This window comes from Stegodyphus dumicola, chromosome 5, assembly GCF_044657685.1.
Source record: "Stegodyphus dumicola isolate Sdum_Otavi_A_Nest chromosome 5, ASM4465768v1".
NCBI lineage: Eukaryota > Metazoa > Arthropoda > Arachnida > Araneae > Eresidae > Stegodyphus > Stegodyphus dumicola.
Genome location: NC_140772.1, coordinates 34,188,411 through 34,211,972, shown reverse-complemented (window position 1 = coordinate 34,211,972; position 23,562 = coordinate 34,188,411). Strand labels below are relative to the sequence as shown.

The following is a 23,562-nucleotide window of genomic DNA, read 5'->3' as shown; positions in this document are numbered from 1 at the left end:
CTAAAATTCTGCACAGACATCGTAAATGGGATCATACAACTGTAAAATGGTACACAGCAGAATTCAATTTTTGCCGGAAGCATAAATTTTGCAACACCTCATATTTTCAGAAGAATGTTTAAAGTAGGAGCAAAAGCTATGAAGTCTGGTCTTTCAAGGATAAAAGACTAAAAACAACAGACAGACTAACAGAAAGAATGACTAGCAATCTATTATAAAAATTAATTACAAACAGAACACTAAATGACTTAAAATAGCTTAAGACTAAATGCAGATAAAACAATTCTTCTTTAATGCACAACAAATTTCGGCAATTCCCAAAAAATTCGCCAAGCAAATTCACAGCTCAACCACATCTCACAGTTGAACAATAACCAAAACAGCAACAAATAACAAATCTGAGTTCTCTTAGTTGCATTTATACAAATGCAGAAACAGATATCGTTTAGCATGAGCTTCTGTAAATTTACGGAAAGCCAGGCCCTGCAAGAAATATGTCTCATATTTCACTTAAGCTAATTTTACATTCTGAACATTGCCACTCTCAGAATAAAATCAACAATTTCATATAAGAAACAATACTTATATGCAAACATATACGGCCACAAATACAAAACAAATAACTATGTAATACAACAATGCAATAAAAATGACTTAAATATTTATATATATACAACACTGTGTAATACTGATTTGATTACATAATTATTAATGAACTGGAAAAAAGCTAATACCCCCCAGAACATCTCTGGAATGAAATAGAATGACAGCTGTAAACTAGATAAACCATAATGTCACATAACAATAATAATAATAAAAAAAGGCCAAAAGCTGTTTTGGGAAAATAGCAAGGAATAATGTTTAAAAAAATGTTGCAGATAGTTGAGTTGTAAATGCAGCTAAAAGTGGAGACATAAGATATTAATTCAGGGTTTGAATTTCTGCTCATGGAAATTAAGCACATTTAAAGATTATCAATGAAAAAAATTAAAAGACCTACCAGCAAATGGAAATTGAATAAATTACAGCAATTATACATGCTGTATCCATAAAATTAAGAATAAGATGGGTAGGTTACCTCCTGAGAATAAATGTAGAGAGAACAATATTTAAAGTACTCGTGCAACTCCAAACAGTACTAATGCAACTAACAGTACTTAATACAACTCCTGTTTGTGGAAGATCTTGGAAAAGATGGAGGGATTGCATGGATGAGGATTTTGCCATTCTAAAAATTACAAACTGGAGGTCAATTGCTGGAAGGCGAGTGAAATGGGAAAGGCTTCTGAAGAAGGCCAGGGCCCAAGAGGGGCTGTCACGCCAATGCTGATGATCTACGCTTCCCTTTTACAGTTACAATTCTAAGATTAAACAGATCTGTAAATAGGATGCATTATTATTAAATATAATTATAAAAGATATTCGAGATTAACCCCTTAACTGCCGCGGGCGTATATATACGCCTTGCTCAGCCGATGCGTTAACTTTGTGAATAATTTTAGGTGTAGCAGCGCAAAGCAAATGATAGCAGTTTGGAAGGACGTATATATACGCCTGGGGCAGTTAACGCATCGGCTGAGCAAGGCGTATATATACGCCCGCGGCAGTTAAGGGGTTAAAATCAACTTCATAAAACTTATCAAGAAATTAGCATTAAGTTATAAAATTTCATGAAATATTTATATTTGACGTTTATAATAGTCCCATATATTTAAAGATTAGTAATATTTCATTTATGTTTTACTAACAATTAGCTTTATGCTGAGTCTTCTTTTAATGTCTCGTTTTGTTCTGTACTCACTAAGTCTAAAGGATTAGTAAATTAGGCAGGTTTAGGCAAATTTTATATCAAGTGGCATAGGTTAAAAATGAGTAAATCATAATCAGCATGATTCTTAACAGAAACTTGGTTGTGGTCACCACTCCTGCTTTCCTAGAGAGAAAGATGGATCCAGTGGTCAGAACAGACCTAAATGCTTGACACTGACACATGGATAAGTGCTGAAAATTAATTATGCTTTGTTTGCCTGCCCCGATTAGTGTCTGGCAAACAACCCATTAGTATTTGCATAGAATTACTAGAGTTGTAACCCATGTAATATAATGTAAGGTCCATTATAAGGTATTTCTCCTGCCTTCTTAGCATGCCTTCGTGGTTTATTAGTCAGTAGACTCAGCGTGTATTTGAAAGGTCCGTGGTTCAAGTCCCAGCGAGGCCATTGCTCATTTTTCACCTCTCCTGCTTTAAAAAAATACCTAATGTCTCTACACCTAATACTCTGCATACTAATATCTGCTGAAGATGGTAAGTTTTTTTGTATTATTTTAAATCTCATCATCTGTAAGGAATAAAGTTTTACATTAGTTTTTACATTTTTGCATTGTATCTTGCATCCAGATTAAGGATTAATGAAAGCAATAACTCGTCTTAATATGCAGAGATAACTTGTAAGCAGTTTAATTAGTTAATTTAGCAGTTATTTACATATAATTAAATTAGGTAATTATAGTTGTTATAAACTTACATGGTTACTTAATTTTTATTTATTTTTTATTTTTTAATATTGGTTAAAAAAGGACTATTAAAATCACAATCTAAGAACATTTTCATGTATAACAGATACTTGCATGTAGCATAATTATACATTAAAAGCTAAAAAATGTATCTTTTGTAGCAATAACACACAACAAAATATTGATGTATCTTTTTAATTTGAAAATTTTGCAGACATTTTAACTAAATTATTTAGCTGTGCATAATATAAATTAGTTATATAAATTACTTCTAGCTGTTAGAAGTTTTGGTTCCACTTTATATTACAAAAATCATAACTTCATAGCCACTGTCTAGGGAGTCTAGCGATCTGCACTATGTGTGTCAACAAAATCCTCGATTTCAGGGAGAGTGACAGACCAATGATCCTGCTGCTCCTCTGATACTATCTGAACTATAACAAATCAGAGGATGTAAAATACAAACAAAAAAATTAAAGAGCGAGACTGATTCGGGCTGCAGATTGTTCCAGAGAAAGTGAGAAGTCAGAATGCTTAGGAGAGACTCTTGCTGCTAGCAAAATCCTCACCAACAAACACATATCTATCACTGGGCACCGAGGCAGAACCGACTTTCATCAGAAAACATAACATATTTCTACTCTGTTTAATCAACTATATACAGTCAAAAGTCGTTAATTCGGACACCCATAATCTGGAATGATCTATAATCCGGACCTCAAAGCTACAAACTTTCTGCGCATGTGTAAGACCTTTACGGCTGCGAATATGCGTGTGCGCAAAATACGTTTACGAATGCACGTTTAATGTATGACGGACGGTATAAACTAAGCTAAAATTATCTAATTCAGTTAATGTTGCAGATTGAGTTGTTCCTTAATCTTTGAATTGGATTCGGCTATTATTTTTTGCAGACTGTTAGAGCAATTTTATAAAAGTAAGCTTGAACTTTCGATTATGTCAAATAGAATTTCTGATATATATTTACTAATATGTAAAGGATCTACAAAGAGAAAGTATGTTTCAAAATCCATTAAAAAAAAGTGGAATTGCTGCAAAAAATGGATAAAGGCATATCCTTTGTTTATCTAAACTGAAGTTGATCTATCACTATCCTTATCTTCAGGGCAGATGTTTTTATTTTATTTGGCTTATAATTCATTACTAAATGTAGTATTTCATCTCGATGTACTCAGTCTTTGATATGATTTAAATCAAATTCCTCGTCATTATCATTCACTTCCAATAGCGAAGAAAGTAACAGAGGTTATTGAAAACGAAAAAATTTCGATTGGCAAATTAGTCGGTATTCTCGACACAGCAATTATAGGACTTGAACAGCGGAACTTTGTAACTAAACAAGAAATTATGTCTGTTTACAGAATTAAAGAGAATGTATTATCACATAAAAAACGATGCAACTTAAACAACTTACATTGAAAGAAATGTTTAATAAAATAAACAAATAAGTATTAAGCTTTTTTTTTTTTTTTTTTTTTTTTTTTGTAAATTTTGATACCCTTTAGATCATAACTGTTCTTTATTTCATAAATTACGGTTTCATATTTTTAATTTTATAATTTCTGCATGCCATCCTACTAGATTTAAACTGATGATCTATAATCCGGAAAAATCGATAATCCGGAATCGCCGAAGTCCCGACGAGTCTGGATTAACGACTTTTGACTGTAGTTATGGAGCTGCTAGGAAAAGCCAGGTGAGCACCTGCAACCAACCTGTCTGTGGTCTAGACACACTGGATCTACACCTGGAGTTATGGTTCGGGGAGCAATTTCATACGACAGCAGGAGCCCTCTCGTTGTTATCCTATGAACCCTGACTGCAAATTTGTATATCAGTCTGGTGATTCAAGCTGTTCTGCTGTCATTCATGAGCAGCATTCAAGGGGGTGTTTTCCAACAGGATAATGTTCGTTTTCATACCATATTGTAACATAATATCCTCTACAGACTGTTGACATAATGCCTGGTTTGCTAGATCCCCAGACCCTTCTCCAATCGAGCACATATGAAACATCGCTAGACGACAACTCCAGCGTCATCCACAACCAGCATTAACCATCTCTCTACTGACTAACCAAGTGAAACAGGTATGGAATTGCATGCTAGCATTTAAAATTCTTGCTGTACTCGTTATAAATGTACATTGCACAAAAAAAACAAATGAGACAGTTCTATATCTCCCTTTTTACTGAGACAATTGATTAAATTCAAATTATGTTTTCCATGTCTCAAAAGCATGACTTAAAACGATTGGCTATCCTTAAAAATATAGGATATATATTAGATTTATATACAGCATTGTTTCTAATATAGCTATTTTTACACAAAATCAGACTTTTTCTGAAATGACATGCCAATGTTTTCCATATTTCGATTCTACGACTCAAATTATGCCAAACTGCCAAGTTTTGTAAAAATCACACAAACAGTTTTTAAAAAATTAACTCTCAAAATTTTAGCTCCTCACTGTTAATTGGATTTAATATACATTTATTAATATCTCTTTTTTTTTTATTAAACTTACTTGATTCCTTCTTCCAAAATTTGAAATTTACGCTTAATCCAAATATAATTCACACATTTTTTTTTACGATTTGTTTTTAAATTTTTATAAATTTTTCAAAAAAAATTTGTATTATAACCTATAAAATTTTTATCATCATCTAGAAGTAGATATATTTCTAAGCATACATACAAAAAATTAAGACTTTTTTTATTCAAAATTTTCTAAGACATACATGAATTTATATATATTGAAATTTGGCATACTTGATATAAGTGATAATAACGAAAATATGGTTTATGCACTTTGTTAATATTATTTGAAAGAATGAACGATGGACCTTTTTCCCTTCGTGCATCAATGAAAAAAAAAAAAGGAAAGTAAGTAGGTTACTATAAATTATGACTTCTGCTACATGAATTATTCTTGGTGCAAACTGAAAAAAAAATATACCAATATAAATTTTTAAATTCCTCTGTATGTTTCTCACCAAAATTACAAAATTTAATATTTACGCATAATTTGAGTTGTAGAATAGAAATATGGAAAAATTGGCATGCCATTTCAGAAAAAGTCCGATTTTGTGTCAAAATGCCTATATTGGAACAATGCTTTATATAAATCTAATACATATCCTAAGTCACACTTTCGAAATATGAAACATAATTTGAATTTCATCAATTGGCTAAGTAGAGAATGGGAGATACAGAACTGTCCCTTTTTTTTTTTTTTTTTTTTCGCACAGTGTACCAGCACAGCATTTCACATTTGAAATGATGCTTCTAGCGTTCACATTAGCCAGTGATCTTGAAAATTTAATCAATTAAATATGCTACCTAGTCAAATGTATTGCCGAAATTTCATTGCTCTACAATAATTTTTTCTTTGTGTTGGGAATTCCCCCCCCCTATGCACAAAAGGTAAGACATGATTTCTCCATTTTTTATTATAATGCAATAACATAAATTTGGTGGCAAAGAAATGACAAAGATAGATTCAAATTTTTTGTGGAAGATTGAAGACAAATGTGTTGTGTTTAACTGTAATATAACTGATACTGATATCACAGAAAATCTTCTAAAAATTCATGTTCATTGCATTGATACTAAAATAACCAATATGAAAAAATATTTTTAAAAAAGTTCTGTTCTTGTAAAAAAAATTAAGAAGATTGAAACATAAAGGAAGAGATAAAGCTATAAAGCTGTAAGTACTAAAGCTGCTGATTTCAAAATTTGAAAAACGAACAAAAATTAAAACATCAAAGTCAATTAGAGGCATGGTAAACTTGTTTTTTTATAAGAATAAAAGTTAATGAACACCTAATAACTGCAAAATTTAAGACAATAAAGTGCTTTGAGGTAACTGATGAGGCAGTATAAAAATAAAGTATTAAATCTCATTAATTTTAAACTATGCTTATACTATAAGAACATGATGAAAACAGTAATCTCATTAACTGATAAAAATATTATCCGACAACTGATCTATTGGTCACATTTTAATAAGAATTAGTTGGCAAATGAAGTTTTGCTAAAAATAAGCCTTTCTTGCTGTGAAATTTCATTTGACTGATAAAAGCTGTGCAAATATCAAAGACTGGTTTGTTGACTAATCAATAACAGTACAGCTCATTCAAGAATGAGCTCTGAAGAATGCTTTTGTGAAGGGTATTCAAAGGAAACTATCTCATTCATGTTACATACTGGGAAAGTTTGAAAACTATATGCAGCCAACCCAGCTGCCATGAAACAAGCCAGGTAAGCTCCTTATGTTATCCACTTAATTTCTTATGAACATAAGCATTAATAAGAAAACATAAACATAGAGCTTATTACTTAGCAGCTAAGAATAATTTTCATAATCCGAGGTTTTTCTCAAGTGGCATTTTTTTTTAATATACTGTAAAGGATTTTTGAACTATGTTAAAGCTGAAGAAAAAGAAAATGAATGTATAAAATTCATTGCAATTAACAGAATTCAGACCAATGATAGCAACTGTTAGAATAAATTTAAAGAAAGCCAATGGTTTTAACATTAAAATTATGATGAGTTTGCATCAGTGTTACCACCTGCATATGATTATTAATGTAAATTAAAAGTTATAAGGGATTTTGAAGTGATAATAAATTAACTGGCAGCAAATTATTGCAAATTTATATAATAGAACTATAGTTTGTACTAAAATATGGTATATTTTCCATCGTCCGTATTTTTCCCCATATTCCCTTAAATATTCCCATATTTTCAATTATGAGATGCATTGAACAATTTTCTTAACAAATATACATGAGCCAACACTGTCTATTATTAATCACCATTAAATTAAATATGCTATTCTTAAATTCTTAATTTCAAAGACAGTATTGCCAATATACAGAGGCTGTTCGCACATTTTTTAGATGATTTTGGTAAGCGGTAATAATAAATCGTTTGCTGCAAAAGAAGTAATTGCTATGTTTTTAGAAGTCAAAATTATCGTCTGTGGCTTGAAAGTTTTGTTTTTATTCAAAATGGCGAATTTAACAAAGCAGTGGATCGAAGGCTACATTTACGCTCTTTCCGAAGAGAAATATGCATACTCCGTTATCCAAAAACGATGTGAGAGTCATGGTTTTTGTGATATCTAAAGCGTTGATAAGTAATATCATCAACAAGAAAGGAAAAAAAACGTCAAATTGGAGCCTCAAGTGGGACAAAAATTCCAAACAAGTATCCAAGGAAAAATCGGACATCTTCAACTATTGCAAAGGTACGTTGTTTAATGTTAAAAGAAAATCCCCCTAATCAAAGGACAGTGGCAAAATCATTAAAATACTCAGTGTCCACTGTAAACAAAATGATAAACGTTGATTTAAATCTTAAGAAAGTGAAAAAATGCAATGTGCATCGTCTTCTTCCAAACCATATCGCTCAACGCAGGACACGCTGCAGAATTCTATATGAAAAACACTTATTCAAAGAAAAATGGAAAACAATTGTCACAATAGATGAAGCATGTGTGTATTTAAATCATTGTAACAAAAAAAGAGCCATTTATTATCATGAAAGGGGAGAAAAAAAATTTAAGTACATGGTTCAAAGAATCAAAAGAAAGTTTTTCTAAGGGATTCATGATTGTTGCTGGTTTTTCTTATAATAGCAAGTTAAAAATAAAGAGAGTGCAAAAAAATGTCAAGATTAACTCCAAATACTATTAGGAACATATTTTATTGCCAATTTTTCTGAATGAAATACCATCGCTTTACCCGCAGTGCCATCAATCTGCGAGACTCCATCAGGACAAAGCTAGCAGTCACACATCATAATCCACTGTAAATTTCCTAAAAGAAATGGAACAAAAAACTGTATCAAGGCCATACCCTTCAATATCCCTACTAAATCTCCCGATGTGTCACCTATGGATTTTCGTGCTTTCAGACTTTTAAAAACTGCAGTATCCAAACGTTGTCCCAAAATCCTAACAGGATTCGGGCTGTTCGAGAGGAATGGGATAGAATACCTCTTCTGCCACTTCAAAAGGCATTATTATCCTGGAAATTGTGGTGTCGAAAGATAGTTCAGAATAAGGGATGTCAAATAGAACATTTAAAACACAAGAATTTTATGTAATTTAGTTTTGTGAATACAATATACATCGTCTAAAAAATTGTGTGAACAGCCTCTGTAGTTTTCTTAAAATAATGTCATTCTATTTCCTTCATCATTTGCTAAGATAATTGATTTAAGAGATATATTTTTTATACTTAGGAAAAATGTGGAAATGAGGTAATCATGTTTGATTTTAAATTCTTTCTAGAATCAAAGAAGTAGATATTTTTCTTTGATAGTAAAAATGAAACCTCAACTACAGAATGAAGCTTTGACAATTTTATAGAGGAAAAAAAAAAAAAAAAAAAATGGTAGTGGCTTAGCAAAGGAAATTGTTTATAAGTTAGAAATAGGATTATTCCCCATTCAACTCGCAGTTTAAATGTAATATGCAAAACTTCCACAAATTTAACCACATTAATATTTTTTGAAGCTGCACAGAGCACCTATAATTTTTTTAATTATTTATATTTATAAATATTTAATGTACAGCAATTTTTAAAAGGTATTATATCAAAAGATAATATCATAGGAATGAGGTGAAAACAGCAACATTCTGAAACAAATCAAAGTTTCATTTTTATATTTTCTAATAATTAATTTATGTATGGTATTTTAATTTTTGCTTTTTTACCCAATTTCTAAGGTAAAATATATTTAGCATCAGATTAGAGTTATGGTAATTTGAGTTTGTAAAAGTTGAGGCAGTGATAGAGAATAAGAAAATACAGATTTAATAAATAAATGTAACTCAACTCAGTATATAAATAAAGATACAAACCAGTGCAAAGTTCTGTAAGCAACAAATATTCTGCTTTCCCATGTTCTGAATGCTCCTTTTCAATTGATGCAGCATTATAAAATTTTATTATATTTGGATGACCAGAAAGTTTTTTCTTTATGAAGTCAAGAAAAAATCATATTATTTAAAGCCATTACATCTAAAACTTTATAAATCTAGAACTTATCAAACAAAAAATAAAATGATGCACATTCACAGCCATTCATGGTATTTATCAGCTTTTCTTGGTGATAATTTGTTTAGAACTACAAATTTTCCCCCCACATATCCAGTGATATTTTGGTAATTCTTATTTCTTGCTGCACTGAATTTTCTTTCCAACATTTTGTAAATATTACTAAACACTCAGCCACATTACCTATAATTGCTTTCCGTAAGATTTTTGCAATTCTGTTATTAACTATTTAAAAATATAGTACTTCCTGTGTCATAACAAATGTCATTGACAATACATTTGTTTGAGTAATAATCTTCAGCATGGTTTTTCTATTTTATACAACATGCAATAGTAAAAATATAAGTTTTATGCTCTCTTTTTTTACCTCATTTTTATGTTTTGTACACAGCATGCAGTTCTTTTAAAGTAAATTCAGGATTTTAGAGCTAATTTTCACCTTGGTGTTTACTTTAAATGTCTGGTTTACACACTTTTTTTTTATAAAAAAAAAATAATAAATAAATAAAAGAAGTTGCCAAAAAATGACAGTTGAGATAACTAATAACTATTCCATTTAATTTACAAACTGAATTAAATAAAATATTAGACTAACAATGACTTGATACAAAACAGCTGTGACATAAAAAGTTATATATATTGCTTTATATCAAAATAGTTTACATATGTAGCATTTCATGCCCCTATTTTATTTAAAATACAGTACAAAATGCGATATCTAGAATCCGAATGATCTAAAATCCACATCAGCAATCATTTTTCTTTGTATACTTTCCTTGCATGCATTTCATATTTTTTCATAATAAAATATGTGGAGAGTCCTGATTTTTAATTTTACTTTGGCACAAAATAAAATAGCACCGTAATGAACAGACAATCATTTATTAGCATAAATCTGTACGACTAATAATTACAGACAATCATTTATTAGCATAAATCTGTACGATTAATAATTAGGCTTCGTAGCTGCATTTTTTGCTTGGTATAAATCTCGAATTGAATCATTCTACATCAAAATATCATTCATTTTACAGCCAATGAATAATTAAAATTTATATCCCTGATAAATAAAAGAAGTTGCCAAAAAATGACAGTTGAGATAACTAATAACTATTCCATTTATTTACAAAGTGAATTAAATAAAATATTAGACTAACAATGACTTGATACAAAACAGCTGTGACATAAAGAGTTATATATATTGCTTTATATCAAAATACACTGGTTTGATTTGAATTTGATAACTTATATGTAGCATTTCATGCCCCTATTTTATTTAAAATACAGTACAAAATGCGATATCTAGAATCCGAATGATCTAAAATGCACATCAGCAATCTTTTTTTCTTTGTATACTTTAATTGCATGCATTTCATATTTTTTCATAATAAAATATGTGGAGAGTCCTGATTTTTAATTTTACTTTGGCACAAAATAAAATAGCACCGTAATGAACAGGCAATCATTTATTAGCATAAATCTGTACGATTAATAATTAGGCTTCGTAGCTGCATTTTTTGCTTGGCATACATCTCGAATTGAATCATTCTACACCAAAATATCATTCATTTTACAGCCAATGAATAATTTAAATTTATATCCCTGATGCCAACCTAGCAAATCATTGTTATTTTTGCTTTAATCACAGCATAATTATCATTGTATGGCAGGCTGAGAAATATCTCACACAGCAATATCTAAACATATTTTCTTTCAATGTTAGTAACTGAATACCAAAGAACACAGCAACCTTTTATGTTGACAATACGCTTTGTGATGATTACAGACTTCAGTTAATTGTGCTGAGAAGTACTGAATATGTTGATGATGATTTTTTGAAATTTAACAGAAATTTCGCTTCACGTGAAAAAAAAAAAAAAAAAAAAAAAAAATTTTTTTTTTTTTTTTTTTTTTTTTTTTTTTTTTTTTTTGAAGGATCTTGAACTAAGAATAACCAATATCTTATTCTGAAAAGCCTAAGACCAGAGCCAGAGCTGGTTCAGATAGCAGAATTTAGGGAAGGCAATTTTTTTGGAATTTAGAGAAAAGAAAATTAAGCAAGCAAATGAGCAAAGAAAATTATGGGATTGCAAAAACTTTAGAATTTAGGAAAGGCACTGGGATGCAAAATTTAGATATTGCCAAACTTTTAGAATTTAAAGGGGCACTTTTATCACTAATGGATACACTAACAATAGTGCATAGCACATGCAGTTAAGTTTTATGATGACAGCTGCGAACCTGAAGGTTTTTAGATATCAGAAACAAAAAGTGACATTTTCCAATTAATGGAATTTGTAGAGAAGTGGTAATAACTGAATATGATATGATAGAATTTCCATTTTTGATAACAATGCCCCAATCATTATTCAATTAAAGAATAGCAAAATCTGTAATACCATTCTAAAGCCACAAAACAACACTACCAATAATACTGAAGAAAAAAAAAGAAAGATTAGTGAAAACGAAAAAATGTCGATTGGCAATTTAGTGGGAATTCTTGACATAGCACTTAGTCGAGTTGAACAATGGAACATGATTATTAAACAAGAAATTGTGTCTGTCTACAGAATTAAGAGAAAATATTAGCTCTAAAAATGAAGCCACTGAAAGAAACATTTCATAAAGCAAACAAATAAATATTGAGCCTCCCCCCTTTTTCCGTAAATTTTGATTCTCTTAAGGTCATAAATGCTTCATTATTTCATAAATTACTATTTTATATCTATTTTATTATCTCTACATATCATCTTACTAGATTTAAACTCATGATCCAATATCTAGAAAAATCCCAAATCTCGAATTGCTGAAGTCCTGATTAATCTGGATCTCAACACTTAATACTGTATATTTTTTAAATATACTGCTTTCCATCCAAAATACAACATGAAGGAAGACAAGAGCTATCAAAGCCAAATTTATTTCAGAGATTACACATAGTATTAATGTTAAATGATTGGAAATACAGACTTCTTTGAAGTGACGGTGACGAGAAAATCGGTAATAAGTGTTGCCTCCATGCTTGTCAATAACTACTGCTACATACCATGGTACTGAGGAAAAGAGTCTTTCGATGTGTTGTTAGGAAATAGCAGTCCATGCTGTCTCCACACATAACACATTCATCTGGTGTACTCGCAGGTGTGGTATGCTGGACCAGATGCTCTTCAGTCATTGACCAAACATGTTCAATGGACAACAGATATGGAGGAAAGACCAGCGTAATAATGCAACATGGTAGGCTAAGAAGAAACCTTGAATATTGTATGCAATGTGCGGTCACATACTGTTCTGTTGAAATGTGGCTGCAGGCAAGCCCTGAAAATAAGAAAGGAGACAGAGATTGGCTGATTAAGTGTACCAATAATGCGTACTAGGGGTGCAGGAGTGGAATTCAATATCAGCCCACATCATAACACCATGTGCTGGACTAGTATGACAATATACAACTAGTATGCATCTGGTGTCTCTAAACTCTAATCTGACTAATGTGGCACTGCAGGCAGAAACATGGTTCATCCGAAAACACAATGTCATGCTATTTGAATATCCCTTTCCAACATCCAGTGCATCACTTCAGATGTAAACATCTATTGTTTAAAGGTAAGAAGAAGATGACAGTCCTCTATACTTTAAATGACATCAAAATGTTCATGCAGACACCGATTGTTCTATTACAGACTGCATTCATTACGATATAGTTGCGAGTGTGGCAATGCATTCTTTTGGTGCCATGAACACAATAATATGCCTGTCTTCCCACAAAGTTGATGGGATAAGGTGGTCGCAACTGCTCTCATCCATCAGTCATTCCTTTCTGCATCCACTAATTCTATATTTGCATGATTGTTGCTTGGCTACTTTGGCAAGAAGGATAATTCGCCATCTCTATATGCAACGATTCTGCCTAGGTTGAACTCAGAAACATGCTCAAATGATACCTGTATTTTTCCATAAAGATTACTGAAGTTGCACACACAAAAATTCTCATGAGAAAATAATTCACGTTATTCAAAACAGCATCATCTTTCTTTCCTTTACATACAGATGGTAAGGAGTCTATGATGTGCAGTCGCCTATGATGTGCACATGCACTGAAATCATAATCATATGCAAATTCCATTGTGGTATATATCCTGCATCATGTACACATGATGCAAGTTTCATGTCATTTAGATGCTTCCTTCATGGTGTTGAAGTTTGGATGGCAAACAGTTTATATTGAGCCATCCAAAAAATTCAACAGTTCTTCAAAACAAAGTACATTTTCTTCCTATTATTTTGTTACTGCTGATACAGGGTGGCCTTGATTGAAACGGATGTTTAAACACAATCCATAATTCTAGCATGTGCATCGCATAATTTCATTCAGTGCAGTGCTAGTTATGAGGAACCCAAAAGTTCATTTTTGTCATATTATGCTCTTTTATTTTAAAAAAAGAAAAAACTGTAATCAGACTGCTCATAAAATTTACACTATATGTGGGAAAAGTGCTGAAGCTTGTGACACAGTTCAAAAGTGGTTTCAGAAGTTTAAGTGTGGTTTAGCCTTGAAGACAATGCCTAGATGATCATCCTCTGTAAAGAACTCATTAAAAGAAGCTATCACTGAAAATTGAAGTTACAATTCAGGAACTATCAGATAGAATAAATATTCTAAAAAATTCAGTAAATGATCATTTGAAGAAAACTGGATATGTAAGCTGCTACAATACTTAGACCAAGGCTTCTCAACCGGTGGTATGCAATAGAAATATAGGTGATACAAAAAGAAGCAAAGTATTTTTAACTATTAAATTCAAAAATTAAAACCTCAACATCCTGACTGAGCTTTTTTTCTTTAACACTCGCAAATTTATGCGATATGAGCTTCGTTCAAGAGCGGCAGTGGTAGTAGTACTTTTTAGTGCTGGTACTAAAGGTTTTTCAATTTTTGTTTAGATGGTGCGCATTAATCAAAAGATTGAGAACCGCTGACTTAAACCATACTTTAACAGAGCAGAATATGCTTGCCCGAGTTTTGGCATGTGATTTTCTGCTGAAAAAAATGTTTTAAACTTTTCTTGAAATAGCTTATTACTGGAGATCAGATGTGAGCACCATATAATAGCATTACAGGAAAAAGATAGGGCAACCCAAAAGAACCTTCTTTAGTAAGACCACGAAGGTTGCATCCCCCAAAGATAATACTTTGTATATGTTGATATTATGAAGAAATCGTACACTCCAAATTGTTGCCACCAAACCAGGAGTAAATTTGTAAAATACTGCTTCCAAATAGCAGTTTAAAAAGCAGAAATCGAAACTGAAAAATCTTTGAAGTATTCTCTTCAGGGCTGGGGAGTCCGAGTCGGAAAGATTTTGGGATAAAAGAAGTCAGAGTCACTAAAAAGCACATAGACTCCAACTCAGTTTTTGTTGAACAGTTTGAATTTGAAATGAAATTAAAGTGAATTAAAAAAAATTAATGACAAACTGAGATAATATTTTTATAAACTATATACATTAATAAATAGTTATTTTCTGTTTTATTGTCATATTAGTAAATAAATACAAGGGAGCAGGACGGATGTGATATTTGCCATTATTGATATAACTGATTCATTTAGTTACTAATCTCGTTGGTGTATTTAGGTAAGCAGCAAGTACTCCCGAATTTGATGCTATTCTTAGAAAGCAAACAGGAAAAGGAGCAACGCAATGGAGAAGTACATATTTGATGATCTAGTGGTTGTTAGGATTAAGATCGTTTTCAGAATATGTAAATAATCCTAATATTTCACTAACAGAAAGACTGTGGAATGATCTTGCAGAACTGGAAATCCTTTTTTCAACACCGCATATAGCCACAAAAAAACTAAAACCTAAAGAATTAACAGGGGACGAGAATGTTAGGTATAGATAACCCTAATGTTTCACTAACAGAATGACAGTGGAATGATCTTGAAGAATTGGAAACTCTTCTTTCTATAACGTATATAGCATCAAAAAGCTACAATCTGAGAAGTAACAAGAGGCAAGACTGGAAGAATGTAAGGTTTGTTCTTTCTGAAATGAAGGGTTTATTTCAGAATGAATCATTTCTTTAATGAAGAAAAGCAAAAATAGTTTGCTAGACAATAAGATCGTGCTGGGTTCAATATATGTAGATCCAAAATGCCGAACTTTGTTGGATGACAAAAAAATTAAAAAGGCAAAGAAAGCTTTCTATGAACTTTCATTAAGAATGAAATTATTCTCATAACAACTGGAGTATTCAAATCAGGACAGTCAAACTGCAGATATTGCAACTGAGTCTCTCTCATCCTCTTCCACTGATAATTAGATTTTGAGAAATATTTGGATAACATTGAAAAGGCTAAGGCAAAGCGAATAAAGAGGTTTTAGATATAAAAATGAAAAAATACAAACAAGATTTATACGCCGCATTTGAAGAAATAGATAAATATGATTGTTCTTGCAAGACACCTCTTTTAGAACTTATAAAAATCTATCCTGAAAAGTTAAAGGAAGTAGCCGTAACAGTAACAGCTCTTCTTCCTACTCAAGTCAGTGTGGAAACACTCTCCTCAGTTCTGAAGTTTATCAAATTGGATCTATGGTCCTCTAACAAAGAAGATCTTGCGGAAGTTTTACTGTTTTTTAAAAATTGCTAATTCCAGTTTTTCCATTTCATAATAAATGTTAATTAATATAAAAAAATTTGCTACGCATCAATTTTTTTCTGTAGCATCTATTACTTCTTTTATAATTAAAAAAAAAAAAAGTTGTACCCATGTGTATATGTTTACATATATATGAAGGAGTCGGAGTCATTAAAATTCCAGGAGTCGGAGTCGGTCGTTTTCCCTACCCAGCCCTGATTCTCTTCAATCTTGAAATAGCTCGGCACTACATTTTAATGAATGTCCCAAAAAAACTTTTTAAGTATGGCTGAAATGTTTTATATCACCTCCATATTCACCAGAACTTGCACTTTTAGATTTTCATCCCTTTAGGCCACCATAAAATTTTCTGAATAGCCTGGAGTTCACTTCTTTGGAAAGTAGGTCAGGAACTTCCTAATGAGTAAACCTAACGACACTTGTCAATAGGAATTTTTCAATTGCTTGAGAGATGGCAAAAAAGTTATAGAATAAAATGGTACTCGTGTGATTCAATGAAAGTTTCTTATGTTTATGTACTGGTTCATTTATATTTATCATAAAATAACTCCACAACTTTTTGGATGACCTATTATAATCTAAAAAGTCTAACAACTTAAAAAATTCAAAAATTAAATTACATGTCATTAAATACCAAACTTTTAAAAAATTGCAATTATGTACATAATAGGAACAACTTTTTAGTATAGCATAATTTTCTGATCATGATTTTTATATATTTTAAAACTGCACTAAAATCTTTGTTTTCAGATTCTGTTTAAAATGCCTAAACATTTAAAATGAAGTAGTTACAGTAGTTAGCCTAATTCAAGAATTAATCTTTTATGTCTTAATCAATATAACACAAAATATATTTAATATATATTTAAAACAAACTATTGAAAACAGCAATGGCAAATGGTAATAAAAAATTTTGCTAATATATTTTTTCATTGTATTAACAATACATAAAGACTTGTACAGTAATTTAATAAAGAAGACAACTATTCAATATGCAGTTTATTTTTCCTAGAATCTCATCATCTACATCAAACCTGCTGATTAAAAGCAAAATATTTTTTCAAAGTTCCTTCTTTCTTAAAACATTAAATAAATCATTTTTTTTTTAATCCTCCGATAGCAACAACACCTCAAAAAAGCTGCCAGTAATTTTATCAAGGAGAAGGGAATTATAGAGCAGCCACAGAATAGATAGTCAAAATTTGTGAAATTTAACAACTTGGGATTTACACTAACAATTTTACAGTCAAGGATTTGCATTAATATTCTAGGAAAGGGCAAAGGAAGAGTACAAGAAACAAAGCAATGACACATATAACTAATATGTAATAAATAAATATTATATTATATATTTTAACTGAAATTTAATAAATGATTCAAATTCTAGATACACGTTCAACACCATTATTATAAATCAAGATTACATACCATTTTATGTGCTAGAAGTAGTTTTTAAGTATGTGCAAGAAGCACATACTTAAAAAACCTGATGTGGACACCCACATGACTTCCTTTTATGGCCTATTCAATTATATGCATTCTTTTGCTGCTTTCATTTAACATTATCTCCTCGAATTTAAATGGAGAGATATTTCTCATTCAATTAAGTAAGTTCTCAATTTGCGACAAGGCAAAAATACATAAAAACTCAAAATATCTTCATTAAAAACTGAAAAAAGGAGAAAAACATAGAAAACCAAATACAGATAAAACAATTTAAAAAAAAAATTAATTAAAATTAGAGTTTCTACGTAAAAACAAGCAATTTGGTGAGGGGCAAGAAGGCAGATTTTTTAATGAACAAAACTGAAAGTTTACTTCCACCCAGCAAAAAGATGTTGAAGGTGCAGAAACTGATTTAATTCGATATTCTGCCAAGTTTCAAATATAAACAACTATGGCTGCTCTATTAGGCTTAGCTACACTTAAACAACTTTGAAATTGTTAATAATTCTACAACTATTGCATGCAGATTAACTAAAGCAACTATTGCATGCATACTAACATTTATATCCTTTTGGTGTGGCCAATTATAACCAAAAAGGGAGGTGCAAAACTACACATTATAGTCTCATATACAAAATTTCAACATTCAGAGGCTGCTTGTTTTTGAGTTATATGAGATACATACATATGTATGTATGTACATACTGATGTCAACAGCCGTGTTCGAGCCTACACTAATCTGCTCGAATATCAATGCAGGAACAAAATTCTGGACTGGACCGTCACTTGTGATGAAAAACTGATTTATTTCAACAACACAGGCCAAAAAGAGGGTTGTCATTACACTGTGAGCCCATTGGCAGTATCGCAAAGTGCAATTTGACTGACAAAAATATCATACTTTATATATGATGGAATTGCCGTAGCATTAACCAGAAAGAATATCTGGAAAAGGGTAAAACCCTTGACAGTAATGCTAGTCCATGTTGATGTTGCTATCAAGGAAAAACGTCAAACTGGGTTCCAGTACAAAAATATAAGATTAATTTTGGGATTATGGAAACTTGGCGACTTTTTGGCAAAAATTTGGTGATCAACCCTGCTACAGTAATCTGCTAGTTTTTTTTTTTTTTTTTTCCTAGACGCCATTTTGTTTTTACGAAGTGTTTTTTTTTTTTTTTTTTATTATTATTATTATTATTATTATTATTATTATTAACGATTTTTTTTCCAACAATCTGCTAGCCGAATTAGGCTTATGCTAGAACTTTTATGAAACAAAAGTGCTTAATCATGACGAAGATTAGGTGTGAAATTGGGAGAAAGTGCAGAATCGCCCACTGCTGGCCGCGTTTTTAAGAATTGCACATACACGGTATCATCCATGTACACGTCGACCTATTTTCACTTAAAAAAACATCCCAGAATTGCACAAAAATGGCATTGCGCGCACTTGACTTTATCCATGTACACTGCTAAAGTCCTAGCTAGTAACCTTTATTGCCTTACCAAAATATCGCCAAACTACCTGTTACCATATTCCAAAGATTAGCCAAATATAATGTTCCATCAAGATAATGCAAGACCAAATGCGTCTGCATTCATTGGATTTACTCTGTACTTGACTTGAAATAGGATCTTTTGCTACACCCACCATATAGCCCCAGCATCACTCCTTCGGACTTCTACTTTTTTCACACCTGCAACTACATCTTACTAGTGCTTTCTTTCATTCTGCACAGGACATTCGAAATGAGGTTGACCTGTTTTTGGACTTGCAGCGGACAGAAGGCTTTGAAAAATTACCAAACCCTTGGGAGAAAATCATACATTTTGATGGTGATTACTACTCACAATAAAAGTCCTGCTTTCATGTTTTTTTTTTTTTTTTTTTTTTTTTTTTCTAACTTTATTAAGAATGTTTCCTAGTGAAAATCTTTCATTACAACCTGATATAACAGTATCTATAACATTTAAATAAAGGTAACTAAATTTAAAATATGATTCTACAGAGAGATTTAAATCAGTAACAGAATGCAATAAAAATAGTCATACATTTTACCCTGCCCTTTCTGGGATACATTAACTTTTACTCATAAATAAATAGTGAAAAAATCTAAGCATTCATTAACAAAAGAAATTTAATGATGATTATGAAGCAATGCATTTTATTAATTATTTATTAAGATTTAATAATCTTAATAAATAATAAAATGATGAATGATTATTTAATTAAGATTTACAGAATAGTAAATGTTAATTAAATAATCATAATCATTAATAGCCTTTGCAAAATATAAAACATACATCAAGCAATAATTACAATAACTTAAATTTTTATTATGACAATATAAAAATTCACGTACACACACACACAAAAAAAAAAAAAAAAAAAAAAAAAAGGATACCAAAAATTTAATTTCTCGAAGAATAGTCTTGCTGGTGTCATTATCACCTGCTAGAAGCCTCTAAAACAAAAACATAAATAAAAAAACAATACTACATGATGCACTAAAGGATTATCAGGAGAAATTTATTTTCATATTCGGTAAAAGTTTACAATTGGGTGCCCCTTGTTTATTCACGATTCTTTTTTGACACCAAGATCGGCGCCAGGAAGTCAGAATTTCAAGGTGGCCGCTACACAAAAGTAAAACAAGAAGTCGAAGAATTGAATAAGATCTGTGTCCATGTACACATCAATCTGTTTTTACTTAAAAAAAATCCTAGAATTGCACAAACTAGGCATTGTGCACTACCTTAAATATGTCCATGTACACATCAATCTATTTTCATTTAAATAAAATCGGGACGCTAAAACAAAGTTAAAACTATCATGGTAACCAGAAGTGAGGTTTCATCGCCAAAATTTTTTTTTAAATGTCGCCAATCGAAGGAGCACCCAATTCTACACTAAAGCCTCATATTCTAATATGAAAACAAATTAGGATAAAAAATTAATTTATTCTTACCTTTAATGCATACTCCACACCAGTAGAAATATCTTGAGCAACAAACACATATCCAAAACCACCTATAAAATTTGGAATTTTTTTTTTAATGACAGAAAATCTAATAATCTGAATCAGTTTTTCTATTTACAACTACTAAAACTGAAAAGTGTGTTCCTACTAAATTAGAATTGCTATAAATTCATACAGATGCATAAAAACAATAAATATGGTGATATAAATATAAGCCTGAAACTGCAATACTTGATCTCATCTGCATCATAAAGAGACAATATTTTTAGCACAATTAAGGAGTGTGCTATTCCATAATGCAAGTCATAGCAGTCTTCAGGATTCATCAAGATCATTAGTTAACTCCAGAGCCATTTAAATTTAAGTTTGTTACAAATTTATGATTTCAATTTTGCACACATTTAAATACAACCGAACCCCCATTGCAACAAAGCATGCTTAAAATGAACAGCCCTTATGGTCTTGTCCAATTTCCTATACATTTAAATGTTATTACACTGCTACAGCAAACATCCAACGGCATGAAAATCAAATATAATAAATTGTATAGATATAATCAACAGAAACTTTTTTTTTTGGTATTTTTTTATATTTTCCCAGAATTTTTAGAAGCTTTAACGAAAAATTATCAACTCCTAAAATCATTCACATTTAGGTTATTATAGCTCACATCCAATCCATAAAGGAAAATATTTTTATGGTACTTTTCTTTTACTTCAACCTCATATTTTTCTCTATATTCTAAACAAAGGCTATGCCAGACAATTAGCATATAATAAGACAATAGCCTTAAGCGCAACCTGCATGACGGCCGAATACACAATCTGAATCTGATGAGTAACAATTTTTTTTTTTAAATGAAAAATTTTACAACTAATTTAAATAATTTTTAAATGGTTTCATAAAAAATCTCCACAACTCCGTTCGGATAAACTTTTCTTATAGATTAAATAATCCAGTAGTCAACTGGCATTCTATTCACCCACTAATAAGAAATTAATAAAATTTGGCCCATACTCAAGCGACTTTCAGCAAACCACGTACCCTTCCTTACACTCCGTTTCACAAAATGTCTATTTTCACCAGATTTCTTGCACCGCCATTCAAACTTATCTGTAATATCCTTCCGGTTGATCTTTGGATTATGGTAACTTCGCGATTTTTCGGCAAAAATTTGGTGACCAACTCTGCTACAGCAACCCTCCATTTTTTTTTCGCCGATATTTTGTCTTCACGAAGTAAAGACATGTTTCTTTTCTTTTTATTTACTCAACACTTTTTCCAACAATCTACTAGCCGAATTACACTTATGCTAGAAATTTTATGTAACAAAACTGCTTAATCATGACAAATATTAACTGCAAAACTGGGAAAAAGTGCACAATCGCAAACTCCTTGCGCGTTTTTCAGAATAGCACATACACATAACCCATTTACACGTCGACTTATTTTTACTTAAAAAAACATCCCAGAATTGCACAAAAATGGCATTGCACACACTTTTAACTTTATCCATCTACACTGCTATTTTCTCATAAATTAAAAAAATTTGCCCAAAAATGCAGGAAAATTTTCTTAATCTTTAAACTCGGTAAAAAGCATATATATGAAATTACCTGATCACGAAAAAGTAGGTTGATCTTTACATTATGGTAACTTGGCGTTTTTTTGGCGACCAACTCTCCTACAGCAACCCTTTATTTTTTTTCCCGCCACCATTTTGTCTTCCCGAAGTAAAGACATGTTTCTTTTATTTTATCTACTGAACACTTCTTCCAACAATCTACTAGCCGAATTACACTTATGCTAGAAATTTTATCTAACAAAACTGCTTAATCATGACAAATAATCACTGCAAAATTGGGAAAAAGTGCACAATACCATACTCCTTATGCGTTTTTCAAAATAACACATACACATAAACCATGTACACGTCGACTTATTTTTACTTCAAAAAACATCCCAGAATTGCACAAAAATGGCATTGCGCACACTCTTCACTATATCCATGTACACTGCTTTTTTCTCTTAAATTAAAAAAATTTCACGAAAATACATGACAATTTTCTCAATCTTTAAACCCGGTAAAAAGAACATATATGAAATTACCTGATCGCAAAGAAGTATTTACCCTTTCCAAATATGAACATTTCCACATATAAAATAAATAAAATATCCAAAAACTTTTACCTCTAAATCATCTATTACATTATACACGTCACCAACGAATTCATACCGCAACCATTACAAATACTTAGTGTCAGATATTTAAATTATTTCCATGCACGTTTACTTCAACTAAAACGTATACCAAATTCCTACAAATGTAAAATTCACAAAATAACTATCATTTAATTAAAATATAATTAAACCATGTACACGTCGAATTATTTTTAATTAAAAAAAATCCCAGAATTGCACAAAAATGGCATTGCACATACTCTTCACTATATCCATGTACACTGCTTTTTTCTCATAAATTAGAAAAATTTCACGAAAATGCATGAAAATTTTGCGAATCTTTAAATTCGGTAAAAAAGACACATATGAAATTATCTGATCGCGAAAACGTATATACCCTTTCCAAGGATGAACATTTGCACGTATAAAATAAATAAAATATCCAAAAACCTTTCCCTCTAAATTATCTGTTATAAACCTCACCTGCCAATTTCTAACGCAAACATTAAAAATGCTTCCAAATACTTAGTGTCAAATACTTAAATTCTTTCCATGCGCACATTTACTTCTACTCAAACATATTCCAAAATACTACAAACATATAACTCTCAAAATCACGAGCATTAAATTAAAATATAATTAAATTAAAAAACACTACTTAAAATATAAATAAGCACA

At 31.0% G+C, this 23,562-nt stretch overlaps 1 protein-coding gene across 1 annotated transcript in view; it reads right to left on the bottom strand.

Moving 5' to 3' along the window:
• The window catches only part of aux (cyclin-G-associated kinase), a 113,214-nt gene that overhangs the window by 81,173 nt on the left and 8,479 nt on the right, over positions 1-23,562 (bottom strand). Inside the window, exons 2-4 of the mRNA XM_085816562.1 lie at positions 20,692-20,753; positions 20,128-20,187; positions 9,413-9,527 (exon numbers count right to left, since the gene is read on the bottom strand). Coding sequence (XP_085672688.1) covers positions 9,413-9,527; positions 20,128-20,187; positions 20,692-20,753 — 237 coding nt within the window. The remainder of the gene's footprint in view (positions 1-9,412; positions 9,528-20,127; positions 20,188-20,691; positions 20,754-23,562) is intronic.